This window comes from Acanthochromis polyacanthus, chromosome 18 (assembly GCF_021347895.1).
Source record: "Acanthochromis polyacanthus isolate Apoly-LR-REF ecotype Palm Island chromosome 18, KAUST_Apoly_ChrSc, whole genome shotgun sequence".
NCBI lineage: Eukaryota > Metazoa > Chordata > Actinopteri > Pomacentridae > Acanthochromis > Acanthochromis polyacanthus.
Genome location: NC_067130.1, coordinates 28,239,316 through 28,262,097, shown reverse-complemented (window position 1 = coordinate 28,262,097; position 22,782 = coordinate 28,239,316). Strand labels below are relative to the sequence as shown.

Sequence of the window (22,782 nt, the reverse complement as noted above, 5' to 3'; positions counted from 1 at the left end):
ACATTCCAGTGGTAGGCAGCATAAATTAAACTCTAATCTACAGACAAAAGAGAGAAACAGCTCCACATGGGATTTATTTCCAAGGTAGCAAATAGCAGTTATGTGAAAAACAAAAATACCATTTGAAATTTACACAATCATAAGTATATCAACATGATATAAACCCAGAATCTTCCACGTTCAACTTTTAACCTTACTTTTAAAAGGACATATTTTGTTAATGTTTTATTTTATTTGTAACAGAGAAGGGTAGCATGGAATGACCAAAGATCTTTAATGCTTGAAGTTATTTAGAAATCGTTATAATGGAAAAGAGCTGAATTTTCACCTGTATACTGTCCTTTTCTGTCTTTATTGACGCTACCAACAGAGTATTATCTTTAAGTTTCCATTAGGTTCATTTAAAAGGATTACTTTAATTGTTTTTTTGTCTTACACCACCACATAATGATGAATGCGTGTATGTACTGAATCTATACATACGGACAACTTGTTGTAACTTCTTATACAGGAAGTTGTTGCATTAAAAACACTACATTGATCAGCCTAAACATTAAAACCACTGAGAAGTGAAGTGAAAATCATTGATTATTTCACTACAGTGACTTCACAGTTGTTCTTTTTAGAGTACATTAAATCCACACATTTACGTGTTAAACTGAAGGTAGTTTTACAGTTTGCTGCCGTGTGTAACTATTATTTATGAATCTGTGGCATCATATCTGTTTTAAAGATGTTACAGAATCATTGTTATGGCTATAAACTCACCTGGAAAATCATGTCGGTGACGATCTCCACCTCTGCCTTCACCCAGACGTCACCCAAAGATCCACCCCTTTCCCACACAGGGGTAATTAGACGATCTGCCACCAACACCGTCAGACCGCCGGACCTCGGACCGAACTGGTGAGTGTACATCACCATCTACAGCAGGAAGGCACAGGAGGATTGTTAAGTTAGGTTCAAACTGCGCTAAAAATGTCTTTGTCTTGAGGTTATTTCCCTTTGTAATGAATGTTTAGCGCAAGAATAAAAATCAACGGAGAAGGAATTAGCTCAGGACTCACCTTACAAGGATGTGTACTGTTGGTGGGCTCAAGAAAAGGACTCTGGAAAGCAGCCCAATCAGTTTGAAGACCAGCCTCAGGGATGGTGACATACAGGAAATGACCTGCAGAAGTAAAAAAAAAAAAAAATCCTTTGTTATTTATGTAGTCTTTACCAAAAACAAACACACTTCAAATGCATCTAGTGAAAGAGTCATGCTAAAGATGTTTACGGTGAAACAGAACAAGGTTTCAGCCATGAAAACACAAAGATCTGCTACCTGATGCGCTGTTGCTGGAGTGATCTCTGCCTGGTCCTTGTAGAGGATCTGTGATGGAGATGTTCTGCTGATTTGTTCTCACCCATTTCAGTGGGGAAAATGATCTAAGGTCCCAATTACACCAAATCCTCCTCAAAGTCACAGCGCTGGTAGCCTTCTAGTTCTGGAGACAGAAGAACTCAAATTAACTGATGATCTCAACCACAGTTTGCTCATTTGTCTTCACATTACACTAAACTCCTCAGTCCTGATCCCTTAGATACCTTCTCTGTCCAAAACGTTGGACAAAAGTTGTTTTCATTTAACTACAAACATTTCTAGAGAGGCATGACGTCTGCAAAAGGTTTCATTCTGGTTTTAAACTTCACCACAGCACCAGAACAGTAGCCTAGCCACGCTAGACCCAGGTCTTACGACGCAAGGGTCTAGTTAACCTCGGCAGGGAGGGAGGCGGGCTAAAAGGCTGTCTTTCAAATCACTCTGCAGCAATTGGGTAGGTATACAACCAATCAGCGCAACGAATAGGCTGACGTAGTTCCTCGAGCGCCGGAAATCAGAGAATGCGGGAGTTCGGTGAAGCCTTTTTCATACAGTCAATGGGTGAAGCTCAAGTATATTAAAGACATGTTAACAGAAAGATTATTCAGAGTCGGTGCTAATGGAGCTCAATGACTGTTGTCGTTTTTGTTGTCGACCCTGGCAGAGAATTAAATTCGTTGCCGTGGGTTGTCTAGCGCGGCTAGGCTAGTTGTTTCTGTCAGAATCATCGCGCCTCTGTCGTCACTTAGTTACGCCCGCCTTCTGACTCTACACTTCATGGTGATTCGTCGGCCAGTTTTAGGAGAATCCAGCCTCGAGGCTTACTGAGGGTAACTAGACCCTTGCGTCGTAAGAGCTGGGTCTAGCGCGGCTAGGCTACCAGAACAGCTCTTTTATGAGTTTTAATCGTTTAACAGTCAATTCAGGAAATTTGTAATATAGGAGTCATTTTCTTTAAAAGAATTGTCCTTTTTATATCGTCTTGTTATTGCAGCCTGTAGAAGAGTTACTACAAATAAAAACTCTTGAATTTTGGATACTGTTATCACATCTTGAAGAATGTTGGCATCAAAGGAAGTGTCCTGAAGTACTTCTGGTCATATTTAACAGATAAGAGTTTCTCACTTCACCCTTTTGGCATCCCTCAGGGCTCTATTTTGGGTCCTGTCCTATTTCTATTATACATGTTTCTATTTTGAAGAAACATCACATTCCTTTTCACTCTTTGCCAATGATATGCAACTCTATCTGCCCAAAACACTCACGACTTCCTTAATTTGAAAGAAAAAATGACTCCTTAAAAGACATTAGAATTTAGATGCATGGATTGCAGCTTTTCTTACCTTGTTGAAAATAAGACACAGATCATTAAATTGGTTGACCGGGCCTTTAGGTCAGCATCTTTGGCTTTCTATAGTAGCTCTTTTGCTAATAAACTTGGGTGTGATCTTTGACATTCCTTCAGATTTGTCAGACAGAAAACCACCTTTTTCAGGTAAGACTTCCTCTAATATTCGGAAATGTTTTTCATGCTCTTTTCACAGCCTGGTTAAAGTGTTGTAATTCTTTATTAGGTGTTACAGGGTTTGTTCATTAAAATTACTTGTCATTGTCTTACTGAGCTGCAGATGCTTTTGGTTTCAGTTGTTAAGATATGCAGCCTTGAAACTTCTGCCTCCAACAAAGAGCCAGATGATGTAACTAGAATTTTATTTTTCATGTTTAAGACAAGAAATATCCAGCTTTTTCTGGATAATCATAACAATCCTATCTGTATTTAAAAGGATTTTAATTCAAATTTGCAGAGACATCAGTGGATCTCGATCTGTCCCTACCGAGTCTTATTTTGTACTTTGCAAGTTTGAATTGAGAGTCATACATCTGTCAACATATGCCTACATAATTAAAGCACTTTGGTGTCAGAAAATTCAGATGAAATCAGCTTTCTCACCACAGTCTTTCTCATCTGTCCCATCGCCACAGTCATCGGTACCATCACAGATCTGTTGAGGATCCACACAGCCTCCATTGGCGCACTCCACCATCCCTGCTGCACAGCCAGCTGGTACTGAGGATTTAATAAGAAATAAACAACATCAGCATAATCACAATTCTGCTGTTTTATTTGTCAATGTAAAGGTGCTTGTTAAACTGATTAATTTATAGTCATTAACTGGCTGTTGAACACGAGATCGAGGTATTTCAAGGGACTTACAGGGCAAAGCACAGTCTAAAAACTCCAGCTGGTCTATAGCAACGTCTCCTCTTTGTCCTTTAGAGCGCCGCGACTGAAGATGGATTTGGAAACTCGAAGGGTTTCGGCCCAAAAAGATGGTGGCTTCTTTCCAGCCACGGATGCTGGTGGCCTCCGGACGCCACACGACAGTTTCTGGAGAGCCCTGGCGAAGGATGGAGGCCCACAAAGGAGCAGATCCAAAACCTAAGTGACCTGAAGTTAATGTAAGAAATACTTCATTAGCAGGCAGCTGGAGGCAACTTTTGCCAGTTCTTTTTGGTGAAAGTAATTCAAAACAATAAGAAATTATGCCACCGGTGAAAATTTTTAGAACGCCCCAATTTTCCACTTTTTTATTGAAATTCAAGTACTTCAAGTCCAATGAATAGCTTGAAATGATATTAAAGTAAGTGGTGAACAAGAAATGGGTTAACAACTTGAAGCTGTTTTGCAGCAATGGAGGTTGATTAAGCCTTGAATGTCGGTGCTACCAAATCCTACAGGTGTCCCAACTTTTCTTAATTACTTACAACCCTATCTGTCTGCATTAAAGTAGTGCTGGAAAACAACGTGGCACCATACCCTCAAGAGCATTATTATAACAGTGTTGTACTGCAGAAAGTAGCGAGTTGCTATAAAAATGGCGAGGAAAAGGCAATTAACAATAGAAGAGAGACAGAACATCTTCACACTTAAGACCCAAATCCAAAAGACAAGTTTCTGAGAGTCAAGTAAATAAATTTCATTTGTTTCTTTGCTCTATGCTTTCATTTCAGAGCACAATGAGACATTAACATGCATAATTTCCAATAAATAACTGGAAAAACTGGGGTGTTCCAAAACTTTTGACCAGTAGCGTATGCCTTTAGTGTTGTGCGTAAACTCATGAGAGAAACCAGAAATGTTGTAAAAGTGTCACCTGCAGTGACTATTGATAATTACCTGAGTCCCAGAGGAAATATCGGAGGCGAAGACGACATGTGGCCGAAGACTCTTTAATCTCTGGAGACCTTAAAACCGCAGTGTGTTGAGACTCTGAATCCACTGCAGTCACTCCCATGAACCAACCTGTGTGATGGGAAATGTTAAATATTACATTTAAAGTTATTACCGCTACAGTTCAGTGCAGGATACCGTTTCGTCTGAGCTTTACAATCAGAATAAATGAACATTCTTGCTCATGTGTGTATTTGAATTACTGACTGAACAGCAAATGTGGATTATATTTCCACTTTCTCCAAAGCATTTTATCATTATTTAGTCAATTCATGCCAACTAACCAAATCCTCCTGCTTCATGTCATGCATTTCCTTTAAAAAAAAAAAGCAAAAACCTCTATTAAGTTCATATGAGCTTGTAAAAACACAAAGCTCGACCAAAATTTCATTTTGTTTATGAAACCAGTTATGACTACATTAGTTTTCACATGTGCATCTAATAAAGTGGATGATGAGTGCAGTTAAAACACAAACATTTATCCGTTAAATAAAACCATTACAGCCGATATAAGGCAGGAAAAGCGAGCAATTTTCTTTCACATTTTTATACATCTGCAGTGAATGGTAACACTGTGCAATAAAAAGATTTTCAAGGAATTTCAAGCAATAATTAATTGGGAAAAAATACAGAACAAGTACCTTAAAATGTGTGTTTTACTGCTCTAAACCTAGAATTAGCAACATCGATGGAAGTTGTGTTTTTATGCAGTGTCAGTTATCTTCTAGATATTACTGAACTCTACTGACTGATTAGTTGTACACCAGTAATTAGTCATTTAGTTAATTATTTACAGGTTGTCACGCTAAAACAATCACTTTTTAAAGAGAGATTTATGCACCAGAAAACTGTGCAAAACAACTCACAACTAACACACACATTGGATGTTTAATTCCATTTAGAGAAAGACAACTGCATTTAGAATATCTAAGGAAAATGCTTCTAAACACTTAATATAGAACGAGATATTTAATTTAAGTTCAAGATTTGGTTAATGATTTGGAAATCTCTATTTCATTGAAATAAACATTCTCTCCAAACTATCTGACATTGATTATCTTGATCCCTTTGCTTTCTTTTTGACATAAAAACTGATGTTGGACTCCTGTTGGGACAAACGACTGTTCTTACGTTTTAACTCACAGCTGCAGAGAGATTAGAGGCTGTTAAAATCACCCCATGATTTGTTAATTACACACTACATCAAATGTTTACGTGTTGCTTCATTAGTAGCCTCTCGTGAAAACTGTGATCCCCAACTGCTGTTGCTACTGAAAGCACAGAAGATGCTAAGACAAATACAAACGTTGTACATCATTTTTTTTAACTGGATCATTCCACCTTAAATCATCATATTTTTAGTATAATTTCTGCTTGAACATCTCCTATTTGCCAGGAATTGTCAGAGCATAAAATGTGGATATTTATACAGATGTTTGTAAATTTGATCTATCAAGTACTTTCTGCGACGCCTTTTTAAATTATCCGTTGACTCACTTCCAACATGTTTTTACACATTTAAATTTAAGGCTGTTCGATCAATAATAACAATATCTCAGGAACTGTGAAAAACGAAAGCCTGAAAGTTTCACTGTTATTTCTCATCATGTCATTGATTTAGAATTTGCAATATTGGACAAGAATATTAAATGATCTCCGATTATGAATTAGTTGAAGTATTTGAAAAAATCAGTTATGAAAAGTCACATCTTTGAGCACAAATTACCCAAAAATTGACAATGCAGAAGTCAACTAGAGATATTTTCTAAATCATTTGAAGTTTCATGTCACAATAATGCAAAACAAAACATATAGAATGCTTTTTATAATATGAAATATTATTAATAATCAAAGTTGTTCATAACTTCATAACTGATTGAGCATGTATGACAAGTTGTATCACAAAAATAAAATATTAATCGACAGACTAATCTGAGTTGAAGAGTTTGGAAATGGTTCTTAAAACATAATTAAGCAAAAATTATTTGTCAAAAATATGGTCATGTTTTGTATTTTCAGATATGTCAAAGCTAAAGTTTCTCTAATACGCAACCGTTCAAATTTTTTGGGTCACTTAGAAATGTCCTTATTTTTGAAAGAAAAGCTTTTTTTTTTCCAATGAAGATAACATTAATTTAATCATAAATCCAGTCCAGACATTGTTAATGTAGTAAATATTATTCTAGCTGGAAACGGCTGATTTTTAATGGAATATCTCCATAGGGGTACAGAGGAACATTTCCAGCAAACATCACTCCTGTGTTTTAATGCTACATTGTGTTAGCTAGTGGTGTTGAAAGGCTAACTGATGATTAGAAAACCCTTGTGCAGTTATGTTAGCACATGGATAAAAGTGTGAGTTTTCATGGAAAACATGAAATGATCTGGGTGACCCCAAACTTTTGAACTGTAGTGTACCATGTTAAAATTTCATAGTATATGAAAAAACATTTCAACTGAATTAGAGATGTTTGAGTGGAGGAACCCTGATGATTGGAGCTGGAATAACCCAGCTAATACAACACATAAAAAGAAACAGTACAGGACAAATAAGTTTATTTAGCAGGAGGCCAACAAAGCTGCTGTACCTTAAATATAAATATTCTTCAGAACATAACTGAAAAAAACTCAATATATTCAATCTACTATTGCTTTTAAACCGATCTCTTGACCCTTAGATGCATAAATTACATTAAAATGCATATTTCACCTTCAACCCTCCCGTTGTCTTCATTTACAGGCACCAAAAAATATTGTTTCCTCGTCTAAAAAAAAATCCCAAAATTCAGCAAAAAATTCCCCAAATTTCTGAAAATTTGCAAAACCTTCAGGAAGAAAATTCCAATAATTCCTTAAAAATTTCCCTTAAAAGTTTTATTTAAAAAAATCCCCCAAATCTGGAAAGAAAACTCTTGTAAATATTTTCACAAAATGACAAAAAATTTTAAAAAAAAATCTTAAAAATATCAAAAGTGATTCCATACATATCAGTAAAACTTCTAGTATTTTCTTTAAGAACATTCACACTCAAAAATCAACCAAAATCCAGCAAATTTTGCTGGATTTTTATGTGAATGTTCTCAAAGAAACATTTTCAACATTTCTTTTTTCCACCAAAAATGTGAAAAGATTTCCCAAAAATGTTAAAATGTGGACATCAGAAGTTTCACTGTAAAAATATATATTTTTTCCACATTTTCAAACTTTAAAATGGGTCAGTTTTGACCCGCAGGACGACACGAGGGTTAACTGGCTGCAGTAATCTTATCTTTTAAACCTGCCATACAGTATTGGACTGTTATTGTGCTGATGTACCAGTTAAAAGGAGCTTCCTCACACACCAAGACAACCAACCCACCACTATACCTGTAGCTGTGCCGGTGGTGTAGTCAGAGGATGGACCACTTTCAGGCAGAGTGTTTCCTCTTTGACGTCTCTCCCAGAGATACAGTGAACCGACCGACTGTTCGGTCCATCCACACAGTCCCGCATCCTCAAAGTCACACTCAAACTCTTTTCCCTTGTAGCCTTTAAAGGAAACAACGGTTCAGATTAGTAAAACACTGCATGCAGATTCAAAAAGGGAACGAAAAGCAAATTGTAGTCTTCGATGTTCTGTTCTAGTTATACAAGATGTAAGATCCACAGATTCATAATTCAGATGATGTTAACTCGTGCAGTTAAATACAGTCACAGTGTCACATTAATTAATTACATAAGTCTATTTTACATATCTACTCTACTAGTATCTCAGTTCAAGCCTTTCCAGATTCCGATTGGCTGTTGTATTGGAGTCAGAACCATGAAGTGCTGCTGTTAAGAAGCTGGACAGTCAAAGTCCTAAATCTCTCCATGAAGTTGTTTCCTCTTAGAAAAATGATCCAGCCACCACGTGTCAAACAAATGAATCCCAAAAGGGTAAAAATGAATAATCACTTTGAGCTCTTGGTCGTGTTCCTCCACTCATTTCTGAGTCATGTACAATTGGAGGGGGCTGCGACTTAAATGTTCTGCGAAGTTCCGCGAATATTTTCAGCAGGAAGTTTCCTTTGAGTTTCTAGAAAGTTCTTCTTCAAACTAAAAATGTTTGATAACATTATTGTACTGATACACCCCAACATTTTCAAAACTCAATGCTGCACTGAGAACGTTCTTCTTTTGGTGTCATGCAACATTGTAGAACATTGTGGGAACGTTTTTGAGATTCTGTCATGGGTTCCTTCAGCAACGCTCTCCATAACATCCTCAGAACACAGCAGTTAGAATGTTCCACCTTTCTTAGCAGATGGCACTACAGGAACGTCTTATAAAGAACGTTCTGTCATCTCAGGTTGCAGTAACATTCTGAAAAGTTTTTTGAATGTTGCATTAAGAACATCTATCTTTTGTGATTATTGTGGAAACATTTTTAAGAACATTCTATAATGTGTTTCTTCAATAAAGAGGTCAAATGTCCCACCTTTAATATACAGTATATCCAATTACAGGAACGTTCTGTATAAAAAAAAACCCATTCAGTCATTTGAGGCTCGAACATCATCTGGAAAACAGTTTTTGAATGTCGGTTATTTCTTTGTTATTATGGAACACTGTGGGAATGTTTTATATATTCTATAATGTGTTCCCTCAACAACATCCTCAGAACATTGCAGGCAGAATGTTCCACCTTTCTCCACATACTGCAATACAGGAATATCTTATAAAGAACGTTCTGTCGTCCAAAGCAGTGGAAACATCTTCAGAGTGTTTTATGAATGTTGCATTGAGAATGTTCTTTTGTGGGAACATTTTTTTGGAAGAATGTCCTATAATGCGTTTCCTCAATAAAAAGGTAGGATGTTCCACCTTTCAAATGTCTCCTTACAGGATTGTTCTGTACAAAAAACATTCTGTCATTTGAGGTTCAAAACACATCTGAAACTTTTTTTGAATGTTTGTCCTTTCTTTGTCATCGTCATCAGAACATTAGAGCTACAACGTTCCATTTTTGTTATTACATTGCAGTGCAGTAATGTCTTATAAAGAACGTTCTATCATCCAAGGTCTCAGGAACATCTTTGAAAAAAACATTTTTTTTAAAAAATGTTTTCAGGTAGAATGATCTACCTTTGATAAAATACACCACAGAAACTTCCTATATATAAAAAAATAATTCTGCCATGGGAGGCTTCAAACAACATTTGGAAAACAATTTTAGATTGTTGGTTCAAGAACATTCTTCCTTTGTTATTATAGAATATTGTGAGACTGTTCTATGGAAGAACGTCCCTTCAATGACCTCCCCAAAACATGAATGTTGGTTTGTTCCATCCTGCATTATTATGGAACAGTCTGTGTTCCTGACAACATCCTCTGAATATTGACATTAAAACATTAAATTAACTGAACCGGAACATTACTGGAAATGAAGCTATTCTTAAAGGGTTCTTTGAATAGTTAAAGCATTTTCTTTAAAGAATTATTAGAACATGGAGGTAACCAATGTTTGGGAACATTTCCTGACACTTGGATGATCTAAAAATAATGTTTTGTTGGACAGTAAGTGTCAAAGTAACAGCGATCATTTGACCTCTCAGTGGTTTTACTGTTGTCTGATTAGTTTGAATAATAAGAAACCACATATCAATCTTCTGCAGAACCTCATGTAGAGAAGCCACAATAAACAACTGTGTAATTCATTGAGAACAGGTTCTTTACATTGGATTCTGCGTTTAAACTCCATGTTTTCTTACCACAGTCCTGCTCATCGCTGCAGTCTTCAGCACAGTCGCACACAAAGTCACATTTGGTCTCAGGAGACAGACATGCTTGAGTCCAAGAAGCTGGAGAATCAAATGAAACATCAAGATCCACATAATTACAGGTTGAATGGAAAGTTCAATCACTTTTAGTTCTTTGACTAAACCTCAGATTTAACAAGTTCGTGGACCTGGAGTGGATGCTGTTTTGTAAAACTGCTGCATTTAGGGTCAAGAATTAACCATCAAACTCAACTCATGTAATGTTTAGAGTTGAAGACCTTAAAGTGGAATGTGACAAGCAACTACAACCATCTGCAAACTGTAATAGTGGTGTAAAATGTGCACTTTTCCACTGCAGAACTACACAGGTATTTGTACTGGAATATTTGTACTGGAATATTCAATGGAGGCGTTTTCCACAATTGTCAGTGCCACGCCATGTCTTCCTATAGCCATTGGTGACAGTGTGTGTGTGTGTGTGTGTGTGTGTGTGTGTGTGTGTGTGTGTGTGTGTGTGTGTGTGTGTGTGTGTGTGTGTGTGTGTGTGTGTGTGTGTGTGTTCTTGTACTTGCTACATGGTGAGTACCATTTTCTGCATTTAACTATCAAAGTGAGGACATTTTTACAAAGTGAGGACATTTTGAAACAGCCATGTTTGAGGGTGAAGACTTGTTTTTAGAGAACAGGTATGAATTGAGGTTTGGTTAGGGTTAGGGTAAGGATTAAGTTTAGGCAATCAGTTGTGATGGTTAAGGTTAGGGTAAGGCTCTAGGAAATGCATTACACCTATGGATGTCCTCACTAAGATAGAAGTACAAACATGTGTGTGTGTGTGTGTGTGTGTGTGTGTGTGTGTGTGTGTGTGTGTGTGTGTGTGTGTGTGTGTGTGTGTGTGTGTGTGTGTGTGTGTGTGTGTGTGTGTGTGTGTGTGCCTATAAGGAGGGAGGGCGGGATGGGTATTCTTATTTTAAATGTTTTTAAATGTTGTACAGCACTTTGAAAATTAAAGTTTGATTTGATTTGATTTGATTTTCCATCTTGTTGCATAAGATCCTATAGACACTCAAGACCAAACTCTTATCAAGATTCATTACTGTCAAAGATTTACGACCCAAATAAAGCCAGCAGGCACAAAGGCCGAGGGAAAGTAATCAGGACAACATGAGCAACAGTCCAGCCAAAGGTCTCTGATTAAGCACTCAAGACTTTGTGCGTTAATGGCCCAACAGCTGGAAATTAGCCGAGTCACCTGCCGAGCAGTTTCCAGTTTGAGTGCACAGACTTCTAACATTGCTTTTAGGGAATGATCAATCAAAAGGCTTGAGACCTCCAGACTCTGCCAAAGCTAAATCTGTGCATTTTTTTAGTCGATTTAAATGCCAAACAATGTCTTAAAGGCTTCTCAACAATGCTAAGGTAGGGGAAATACTGAGTAGTGCATCTTTAAATGTGTTTGTCATTGGTTTAAGTGTAGAAAACAGCACATTCTTTGTGTTTAGCTTTAACGGTAGAGCAGAAACTACTGTCACGCCATTCAAAACCACAAATCTGAGAATGGACAGGACAGGATCTCAGAGGCAGCAGCAGCCACATTTTAGCTTTTTATAGCTTGAATGTCAAAGTTGAGGCTGAATTTTGTGGTTTAAAAAAAAAAAAGCAGTTTTAACTAGTTCAAAGTTTGAGAAGACCTAACAATCAGACAGACACCATATTACTTCTGTATGCTCATTACACTACACCACAAGCTAATTTTAAAGAGCCTGGCAGCATTATTTCCACATGAAAGTGTAAATAAATACCCGTGTTCTCTTACCAAACTGCAGAGTCAACAACAGAAGGAGGCAGGAGCTCCTCACAAGTAACATCTTTACTCCTCTTCCACCGGATCAGTGTGAAGCTCTGAACACAACCTGAAGACACTTTCCTATCTGACCTCTCAGAGGAAGAGATAACAGCTGGACTTTAAAATCACCCAGCATGCAACTGCAACCAACAATATAGCAATTTCCCCCTAATCAGTTTTCCGCTGCAGACATCCGTATGTTGTACAATTTCTTATGTAGGCACAGTAGGCAACAGTTTATAACTGCTTTTAAACGATCTGAGCGCAATAGATTTGATATTTTATTACAGTGAGTGTCTTTGCAGGCAGCAGTTTGGCAACAACTGTTATATCTCATAATGTTAAAATATTGTGAAAAAAGTTCTGGTTTTGTAATTTCATTCCAAAAAGTAAGCTTTTTAAATTTATTTATTATATGTAAACTTAAACAGTTCAAACTTTTTTTGATGTTTTAATTTTGATGATTATGTTTAATAAACCATGAAAATCCAATTTCAGCAGAGAGATATATTATAAAATAACAAAAGGGCAATAAAGGCTGTTTTCCAACTGTCACTTTAAATGCTTATTTTCAGAAGTAATTTTAGCAATAGCCTGATTAACAAAAGAAAATTTAAAACCACACAATATAGAAGAGAACCATAATTAGCAAACACAGAAATATCTCCTTGACAAAAAATCTATTCATTCGACAGAAAACCAACTGAAACTCTCAGACAAAATAATTCTATTTCGTGAGTAAATATCCATAAGATAAATGCCTAGGCTAGCTTAGCATAAAGACTACAACTATATAGAAAAACTAGAAACTGCTAGCCTTGCTATAAAAGTGAGACAACACACATACTGTATATGTATATTGCACAGCTGCCTCTATCTTGTGTATTTCACACATTTTGTTCTCTGAATGTTAAAATTAGACATTTAGGGACAGATACATTTTCAGATACTACTTCCTCAATAATTATTTCTTAAATGACGAAAAATGTAAAGAAAATTGTGTTCATTTTGACTTCTGGCCCTAAATATAAATACAACTTTAGTTTTATTTTTGATATACTGGCAATTAGCATGCCAGCAACAGCTATTAATGTGCAAAAACACTGAGTTTGTGGACAGAATCATTTTCCACTGATGTAGCTAGGCTAACTAGCATCAACTTTGCCAGCAACAAGCTTTAACGTGTGAAAACACTTTTCAGTTGTTGGAAAGTATAATCGCCCGTTTATGTAGCTAGGCTAATTGTTTTCCCTTGCTTTTGGTAACTATGCTAAGCTAGGCTAAAATAAACTTCCTCACCTTTATGTACAGATTCTTTACAATTTTTATTTTTATCTTTTCATTTTAGTTTCATGTCTTTCAGTTGTACTGTTTCCTGTCATGCCTTTCAGCAATTTTTAGAAAAATATTTGGTTTTACTCAACCTACAAGCACCAAACAGCAAAAGACAACTCAAAGTTAGTCACTAGCTGCTAACCTAAAGCAGCTAAAGGCATTTTTTCAGGTGTTGTTTGAGATAAAAGATCTGAGGAGCAAATATGGTGTTGACAGGAAAAAACTACTTTAAATCAACATTAATAGCATTTAGTGTTGGCAGGCACCTGCTACCAAACACAATAATCATGTACAAATTTTTGAAAGTAATGACTGGTCAGTGTTGTTTTCACATCTTACAAGAAGCTCAGCAAAAAATAAAAATAAAAATCAATTTATGCATATCACTGTGTTCTTATCAGTATATATTCAAATACTTCAGCACACCGGATGTCTTCAGGATAACCAGGTTCATTTGCTGTAATCTAAGTAGTTTACAGTTCGGTGGTTGTCCGGAAACAGAGCTGCTGTAAAAAAAAAAAAAAAAAGTGAGATAAGCAGCAACATGAGGTGTTTTCACCTCTCTGAACTGCAGTAAAAGGACTGTACAAGACTTAAAAGTCAGATTTTATGAAACATACATTAGAACAAAGCATGTAGGGGTGACTTTCAAATATATCTTGGCAATTAGGTCAAATTTAAGAGACTATGTGACTCTAAAACAAGTCAATGAGCGATGATCCCTCTGCAAAATTATCATAGCCAACATATTTCCAGATAAGACTTTACACTTTTTAAATTCCAGACTACAATTTAAGAAAATTATGTTTGTTTTAGATCTCAACAGAGTACAAATGCAAAAAAAACCCAAAACATTATTTGCCACTACTTTACTCATTTTGTTTCATAATAAATATCTAGTAATGCTAATTAGTGCTGTCGATGTATGATAAGTCTTTGTCTTGGATTGTTATTGTGGTTCAGGTAACTACGTCAGTCCAGGAAAAAGGGCGTCCATAACAGTCTCATTTCAGCGTTTATTTCAGTATCCTTCATTGTCCCAGGTCACCTCATAGTCTGGATAGCGAGCCTTGAGTTCTCAGTCGACACTGCATGGTTTGCTCGGCCAAATCCCTGCAAAGAAAAGAGAAATATATTACAGATGTTATAGTTTTACTTATTGTGGGCTCATTTTTCACTCAACATAAAGTCCTGCACCTCTATGGAAGCAGGACAAGCATGAAACAGAAACTTGTCTTTCCACGTAGCACAATAAAAGTTAAAATGCCAAAAATTGTGACTTTCTTTGACTATTTATCTATACAATAATGCAAAAAAAAAAAACCATTAACATGTGAGACATATCAAAACTGGAGACTAAAATGTTGACTTTACACACTAGAGATATTTTGTGGCTTACGTTTTAAACACTGCCTGCAGTTCAGCCGAAAAGTTCCTTCACAGATTCTGGTGGCAAACTGTTTATTTTTGTCCAATTTTCGAATGAGACATGCAGAATAAAGAGGTTTTAATGAAATATTTTGATTTTAAAGTTCAATTCAGTTAAGATTTCCAATGGCAGATGATTAGTTCACGTCAGAAAGTTTCTTTGTTTTAATTTCTGGCTCTCATAAATGGAGTCATTTTGGCTTTTTGTTTTCACAACACCATAACTTTCAAACCCTGCTTTTGGTGTTCAGAGGATTTAGGCATAAAAATCTATATTTTAACTTATTCTCTATAAGCTCTGTTTTTATTTACAGGATGCTCTCACCATGGAGTATCCGTAGACGTGGATCTTCTTGGCCTGAGGATCGTGTTTGATTCTTCCCCCTCCGATACACTCACAGTCCAGGTCTCCGCTTTTTCCAGCTCTTCTGAAACCTTGTCGTAGATATCAGCTGTAGGAAAACACAACACATCAATGATGCATAAACGCTGTGCTTTTGAATATAAGCTGTATCAAAATAGGAATTAGAGCAGCAATATATACATCATTTTTCATAGTTTCTTACAGTAACAACTGGGATTTTTTCAATGATTATTCATAATCAGAACTGGCTGCTTGGTTGATGTGCCGCATCCATGTGTTTTGAAAAATGTTTGGATAAACATACATATCCTTAGAAAAAAAACAATAATGTGACTCTTGTATATTCTGTTCATTTTTCCATATTATATTATTAACATTTTTGGAAATCTTTCTTCACTTTTTAAAATGTATTATTTAATTTATCATTTTTTTAAAATTTGTTTCCCTTATTTTAATATATTATTATTTTATCTTCTTTATTGAGGTATCCTTGTAACAACTTAACTTCCCTTCGGCGGATTAATAAAGTCATCCAAGTCTAAAATGTGAGTGAAAATTAATATTTCTGCAGGTTTGGAGCACTTTCTCTGGAAGATCTTTTGTTAAATTACAAACTATTTTGCACATTCGAATTAAATTACAACACAGGGATGTTTTACATTCCAGGATTTTCCAGCAGAGGACAGCACAGTCCTGCCAACACTAGACTATATTATTCTCACTGTGAATGCAAAGAACTGTGAATTTAACGCATTCGTATTTCTATCACTGAGGGAGTTGAGGAGGAATCATGGCTTCATCATGGTGGTCCCAGTGGAAACTGTGAGATAATCCAGAATATTACCAGTCCAAAGGGAATGGAAAGGTTGAGGTTGTGTCATGAATAAATGGTAGAAGAGTCAGTAAAGCTGCAGATTTGAGCCTAGATAAGGTGGATCATAACATCTCAGGTGCAGATCTGTGGCAGCACATCATTGTTCCTGATTTCAGGTTCTATAGACAACGACCTGAAGAGCAGTTTAAACATCTGGAAGACTGGAGAGCATACTGAAGCCCTGCATGAAAGCTTTAGAACCAACTTGGACAGAATTGTTTAAGTTTTCTGTTTACTTTAAGTACATAATAGGACATATGTGATGCAATGGTGCAGAGGATTGTTGGCTGAGAGGCCACAAACAGATGCTGGCTTGTACACTGCACAATCTAACCCGATTGTATTTTTGATGTACGATATTTAACATACCATGTATTGGAAAGTGCTGAACTTGTTTCTGGTGTATGATAGAGTCGCAGCCTCGGTGTCACTGGAGCAAAATTACATCAGAATCGATAATTTATGCCTGAGACCTGTGATGTGAACTGCAATTATTTTAAAACAGCAAAAGCGAGCACCTCAAATTTTTAGGCTTAATGCTACATTTTGATTCAGAATTTATGAGGACTAAAAACAAAAATGAAAGTTATTGAAATCCTGATGAGTTACAGTCAGACGCAAAAAACATCAGATATTACATTTCAAAATCTGGTGATCTGCTTTCATAGAGGCGCAGAATAGGAGCGGACTACTTCAAACTTTTCAGGGCCGATATTAATACTAATCAAGGAGATCCATTACCAATAATTGGAACACACATATTAGCAGTAAAAAATTTAAATCTGGCTTCAAATTTTACAATAATTTCAACATAGACTTAGCGAAAATGCCTTTGTTCATTCATGCTTTCGTTTGTTTCATTAAAGTGAATCTTTTCATCATTAATCCGTCACTGTTGATTGGCAGCTAGTAGACCAATCAGTTGGTATTTTGGGTGTAACTGTGCTCCAGAAACAATAATAAAAACTATAGAGAGCGGGCTCTGAAGTAGTGCAATGTTGCATTCATTTATTTAATCAGGGAAATGTTTAAAAAAAAAAATGACCATACTGATAACTTGAAAAAAACAAAAAAAGAAAAAAGAGGCTGAATATTGACTGGAATAATGTGACAAATGGTCAATTCTGAGAGCAAAGCCGTCAAAAGACCCAATGTTAGGAATGAACCAAGGCTTACTATATATGATTGATGATGTGTTCAGGTGCATCTACGCCCTGTTTTCTTTGTCTTTTTTAATAAATGAGTGAATCGACTCCAGAATAAACTCGTGTAAAAGCCTCCTCGACTCCCCTGACACAAGTCTAAGTCATCAGGATTGATGACTGCTGCAGCTTGCATAAGTTGGATTATTGAGTTCAAATGGAGGCTGAAAGACAGTTGGGACTCTCGTTGGAAGCTGATCCACTCTGACCCTCTTCTGGCACAGACACTAAACTCTGGAGTTAAATTAATCCACGGCCAACTGGAGCGGAACTCCGTTCTCCTGATATCCAAATCGTGTTCTGTCAGAGCTTCTTCAGTTTTACAGCATCAACACCAAATGTTGAATCTGCTCTTCGGACGATGTCTGGATGCAGAATGTCATCGTCTTTATTTGGATTTATCAGACGGCTGCAGTGGCCACACAGCAGCGGGATCCAAACCGTCTCCAAAACCGGTTGATGCACTGGTGACACAGCAGCACTAACCTCATTAATTACTTCTTCTAATCCAATCTTCTGATGCATCACTGTGATCTAATGTGGCCTGATTAGCTGAAGAGCTTTAAAATAAACGCAGAAAAGCTGAGCTGCTGTGCAAATATTCACAGTTTGTGCAGTAAACTTATCAACCTCTGGATGAATCCTGTATTTTTAAAAATGATTACACCAAAGAGTCGAAATGCAGTTACTCCGGAGAATACAATTTTTTTCTTGTCTATCAAGTTAACTAGGAGTTTTAGCGTTGCTTAGTGAAGTATCAATTTCGACGACTTTCACGAAGGGATAGTGAAGCTTAAAACATTTTACGTAAAGATTGAGTAATATATATTTATGTCAATATTTCAATTTATGTAATATGTGCATGAATGTTATTTTATTTACTTGTATATATCTTGGTTTTATGTTACCTAAATGTTTTCACCATCTTTGCTGCCCTGTAAATTTTCCACACTGTGGGATCAATAAAGGCTTATTATATCTCATCTTATCTTAAAACATCAATCGACTAAGTGTGTTGAAGTTAAAGGAGCCAACGTTGAAAAATAATGCAAGAACAATAGGTCAAGTATAAATGTCATTTACGGTGTTGTTTAAACTTATGGGTCATTCCATGTCAACTCAGCAAAGGTGGTTGTTTGACCATCTCTGAATAGCTGCTGAAACTTTCGTACGGATGATCTTTGGCACCTGAAATTAACATTTGCCCATTTTGTTGCTGAAATTCCAACATTTTGATCCTTTTTCACCCAATAAATCATTCCCAAGTTGGAAATTGAACGAGATGCCACTTTTGGGCGTCCTTATCTTTCCAAGTATACGTTCTAGAGTCTTAAAACTTTCAAGAGATGTTCATAAGTTTCTTGTGAATTGAGAGAATTAAACAAATTCCAGTAATCAGAATCCAGATTTGTTTAAAAATAACTTGGATTTTCAAGGAATTAATTTCCAAACGGCCATCTAGAATCATGGGTAAATGGTCTGTATTTATATAGTGCTTTACTATACCTGCAAGGTACCCAAAGCACTTTATCACACACACACACACACACACCAGGAGCAGTGTCTTGCTCAGGGACACCTCAACATGAGCACAACAGGCCGAGGATCGAACCGGCAACCCTCCGGTTACAAGACGGCCACTCTACCCACTGAGCCATGCCGCCCCTCAAGGTTGATTAAATTTGAGATAGTAAGAGATGGAAGTATCACCTACTTGTGTGCAATATTTCAATACTTCACTAGAAAGTTCTGAACCGTTACTGAAAGTTTTAAGACTCTAGGACGTATACTTCAGGAGATATGGATGTCTGAAAGCGGCATCTGGCTCAATTTCCAACTCGTGAATGATTTATTTGGTGAAAAATTATGAAAATGTTGGAATTTCAGCTACAAAATGGGCAAGATGCCAAAGATCATTCGTACAGTGCCAACAGATTCTGAGATGGTCAAACAACCATCTTCACTGAGCTGACATGAAATGACCCATAAACATCATGTCGAAGGGAGTCCTCAGTGTGATGTACAGTGGCAGTAAAGGTTTTCTAATGTCTGATTCATAGTGAAATTGCATTTATCTTTGCAGTATTTTGTGCTGAGAAAGTAAAACTTATGCTGTGACATTTTCATGAATTTGCTTAAAAGTGGCATAATATGGAAAATACCTGTGAGTGATTTTATTTTGAAATTCAAATGTTATGCTAGGAAATGACCACTTTCACTTTCAGAAGTACAATTTCTGAGAAATTTATTTTTTAACATACCGGAAAGTAAAATATAAGTTATTGTAGAAGTTTTGAATGAGGTCTCATTTGTTTAAATTTTGAATAATAAAGTGACAAGTTTATACGGAACATGATCAGTGGTTTTTTTTTCTTTTTCTCTTTTTCTTTCATTTTGCTGCATTTTTTCCTCTGGTTTTATACTAATTTTGTTCAGGTTCTTCTCTGGTTCTGGTTCCAGTGTTGTGCCAAAAAGTGATCATCTGCCAAAAACTGATCACCGCTCAGTTTATGCACGTCTCCAGCTGCTTATATGTGGATCAAACAGATTTAACATGCAACTTCACATAACTGTATCTGTGGTGGCAGCAAACATTTGCCCTTATGAAATATTCACATTTCTTGTAACTGAATAACTCTGACCGAAGAAATGTTTGCAGTCATAATTAGTCCTGACGTTTAGGATTATACATGAGATGCAACGGATAATCAATTAGCTTGCCGGCTGTTTGTCATCAACTTTTTGATCACTTATTAATTGGTTTAGGTCATTTTTTGAGGAAGAAAAGTCTTAATTCTCTGATTCCAGCTTATTAAATTTTAACATACGATAGTTTCTGTGATTCTTTGACAGAAAGTTGAATCTTGTTGGTCTAAGGACATCATCTTGAGCTTTGAGAAACATTTTTATTCATTTTATGAGATTTTACTTGCCAAAGAACTAACAGATTAATCCAGAAAATAATCAACAGATCAATCGACAACGAAAGTAATGATTAGTTGCAGCCCTAGATGATAGAAATAAAGACTGTTTGAAAAAAAATTCAGGTGACTAACTCATGAAGGTCATCCAGAGAATGCCAAGAGTCTGCAAAGGAGTAATCAAAGCAAAGGTGACTAATTTGAACAATCTAAAATATGAAATATGTTTTGACTGATTTCACACTTTTTTGCTTGCTAAATAATTTCAAATGTGTTCATTCATAGTTTTGATGCCTTCAGTGACAACCTACAAAATAAAGAAAAACCATTAAATGAGAAGGTGTGTCCAAACTTTGGACTGATAGTGTATGTCTTAGAGTCGTAAGGTTTTTCATCAGATGTTTAAAAGTTTCTGATAAATGGAGAGAACGCAGCAAATTCTGGAAAACAAGACTCAGTTTTGGCCTCTCAGATTCAGGATTGGTTCAAAATCTGCAAATAAAGTAGATTTAAAAAAAAAATATCTCTACATCGGATATATTTGATCAATGTTATTGTGACAATAATATCTGACTGACACTACCAATGTTACTGGAAACTGGAGTTATGGTTAATGAAAGCTGATGCAGGTAAAAAAAAAAGTAATTAAAATCAAATTCATCTTCAATCATGAGTAGGTTGATGGAATGTGGGATAGTAAGGGGTGGAAGTATCATCTACTTGTGTGCAAAGTTTCAACATCCTGCCATGTTCAATTGACTGATATGTCCTGTAGGTTTTAGTCTTTAAAATGGGACTCATGGATAAAATGAAATCAATTTGATGCTGTAGTAACATTTCAGTCACAATTAGGTGCTTGAGTCACTTTTTGGAAATTGGTAAATGGTACTGAATGAGTTGAACTGGTCCTTTAAAGATATTTCAACTGGTTTATAAATTTTTTTTTAAAAAGTCCCGAATTGGTTCATTTAGAACACAGAGAAAGAAAAGCTATGCAGAAACAGGACAATAATTGCTTTTGAAGTCAGTTGATGATCACGTTTTGGCACATCACCGGTTCCGGTTCTGCAGACCCACCGTGGTACTCCGCCCAGCCGTATCCTCGGACTAGGTCCACTTCCGAATCGTCTCCCTCTTCCCGGCTGTGGACTCGAATCAGGACGTATTTAAAGACTCCGGACGGGTCAATGTCAGCCGGAGGGAGGTTCGCCATGAGGGCGGCAGCTTTAGTCTGAGTGCACATCTCCGACCAGCAACAGGGCAACTAGCGACACAGCAACAAGGCAACTAGCGACTCAGCAACACAACTTCTCACCACAACCTTCGCGTCTATCTGTCAGCAGCTCGTTTACATTAAACTAAACGGAGAAACACTGACAAGTTCGAACAGAAAGCAGCTTTTCTGTTACCGCTACTGATCCGCCATGATGCAACAACGTAACTTCCCCTGCGAGCCTTCAAAATAAAGGCTGTCTACTTCTTCTTCTTCTTCTTTTTGTTTAATGGCAGTTGGCACGCAACCTTTAGGTGCATTACCGCCAAAGGCTGTCTAAAAATACAATCTTGAATTTAGATTGTGAATATGCAAGCGTAGATTGTTAAGAAAAAATATCAGTGTGTTTCTTTTTTTGCTTTAAATGACCATATATCTGTAATTTGGGACTGTTTCTACACTGCCAGACAACAGATAGCATGTTGACATCAAATATAGAAGAAATAATGCCTAAGAAAGTCTTTTTACATCATAGTCTGTTTTCCTAGGGGGCTCTGTAGTTTTTATATTGCATTTAATTTGAAATCATTATTCATGAATTCCCCATATTTTGTATTAGTTCATGCTTGCACATTCTGTCAGTCTTGTACATCTGTTGATTTTTTTTCTGTATTTTCCATATTTTTTTCTACTTTTACTTTATCTTATTATACCTTCATTTTCTCCCCTAAAATTCTGTGTTGCCTTATTGTTTAGCCCTTTATTGAATATCCATATTGCTGCAGCAACTCAATTTCCCTCTGGGGATTAATAAAGTCATCTAAGTCTGAGTTCAGAGGGTAACAAGTGAAAACAACTCTTGTGATTGCATTATTGCACTTCTTTTTTTTTTTTTTTTGCTTTAAACCTAAATTTGTGCATAAAATTTTCCCAAGAAGATGGTATGATTAACAAGCAAATCACACGGAAAATGACAGTTTGTGATACATTCCTAACAAAATTGTTTAAAATGCTTTGATTCTGAAAGCAAGGAAACAATACTGGGAGTGCTTTTTTCATGAAGGCAAGCATTTTGCATTTTGTAGTCCAAATCCAAAATACGGTCAATTGCCCCTTAAAAATACAACTTAAGAGAAAATTAAGAAGCACTTAATGTCTGTAGTATCAGTATGATCCACCATTCTCCATTAAACATTGGTTGGAGGAGTTAAAAGTGACACATAAATGGCACCAATTATCACCAGGATTGTCTCAGTTTTCTAC

The 22,782-nt window shown here is 36.4% G+C and overlaps 2 protein-coding genes across 2 annotated transcripts in view; both read right to left on the bottom strand.

Moving 5' to 3' along the window:
- The window catches only part of mamdc4 (MAM domain containing 4), a 39,505-nt gene extending 25,542 nt beyond the window's left edge, over positions 1–13,963 (bottom strand). Inside the window, 10 exon segments of the mRNA XM_051938191.1 lie at positions 769–924; positions 1,068–1,171; positions 1,328–1,448; positions 1,450–1,484; positions 3,318–3,434; positions 3,582–3,815; positions 4,545–4,670; positions 7,965–8,126; positions 10,331–10,420; positions 12,153–13,963. Coding sequence (XP_051794151.1) covers positions 769–924; positions 1,068–1,171; positions 1,328–1,448; positions 1,450–1,484; positions 3,318–3,434; positions 3,582–3,815; positions 4,545–4,670; positions 7,965–8,126; positions 10,331–10,420; positions 12,153–12,204 — 1,197 coding nt within the window. The 5' untranslated portion in view covers positions 12,205–13,963.
- A 147-nt stretch (positions 13,964–14,110) lies between these two features.
- phpt1 (phosphohistidine phosphatase 1) lies at positions 14,111–21,763 on the bottom strand. The gene is given in 5 exon segments (XM_022191023.2): positions 14,111–14,594; positions 14,597–14,630; positions 15,271–15,354; positions 15,357–15,397; positions 21,384–21,763. Coding segments are annotated over 5 exon segments (381 nt in total). The 5' UTR covers positions 21,550–21,763; the 3' UTR covers positions 14,111–14,538.
- Positions 21,764–22,782: the final 1,019 nt, after the last annotated feature.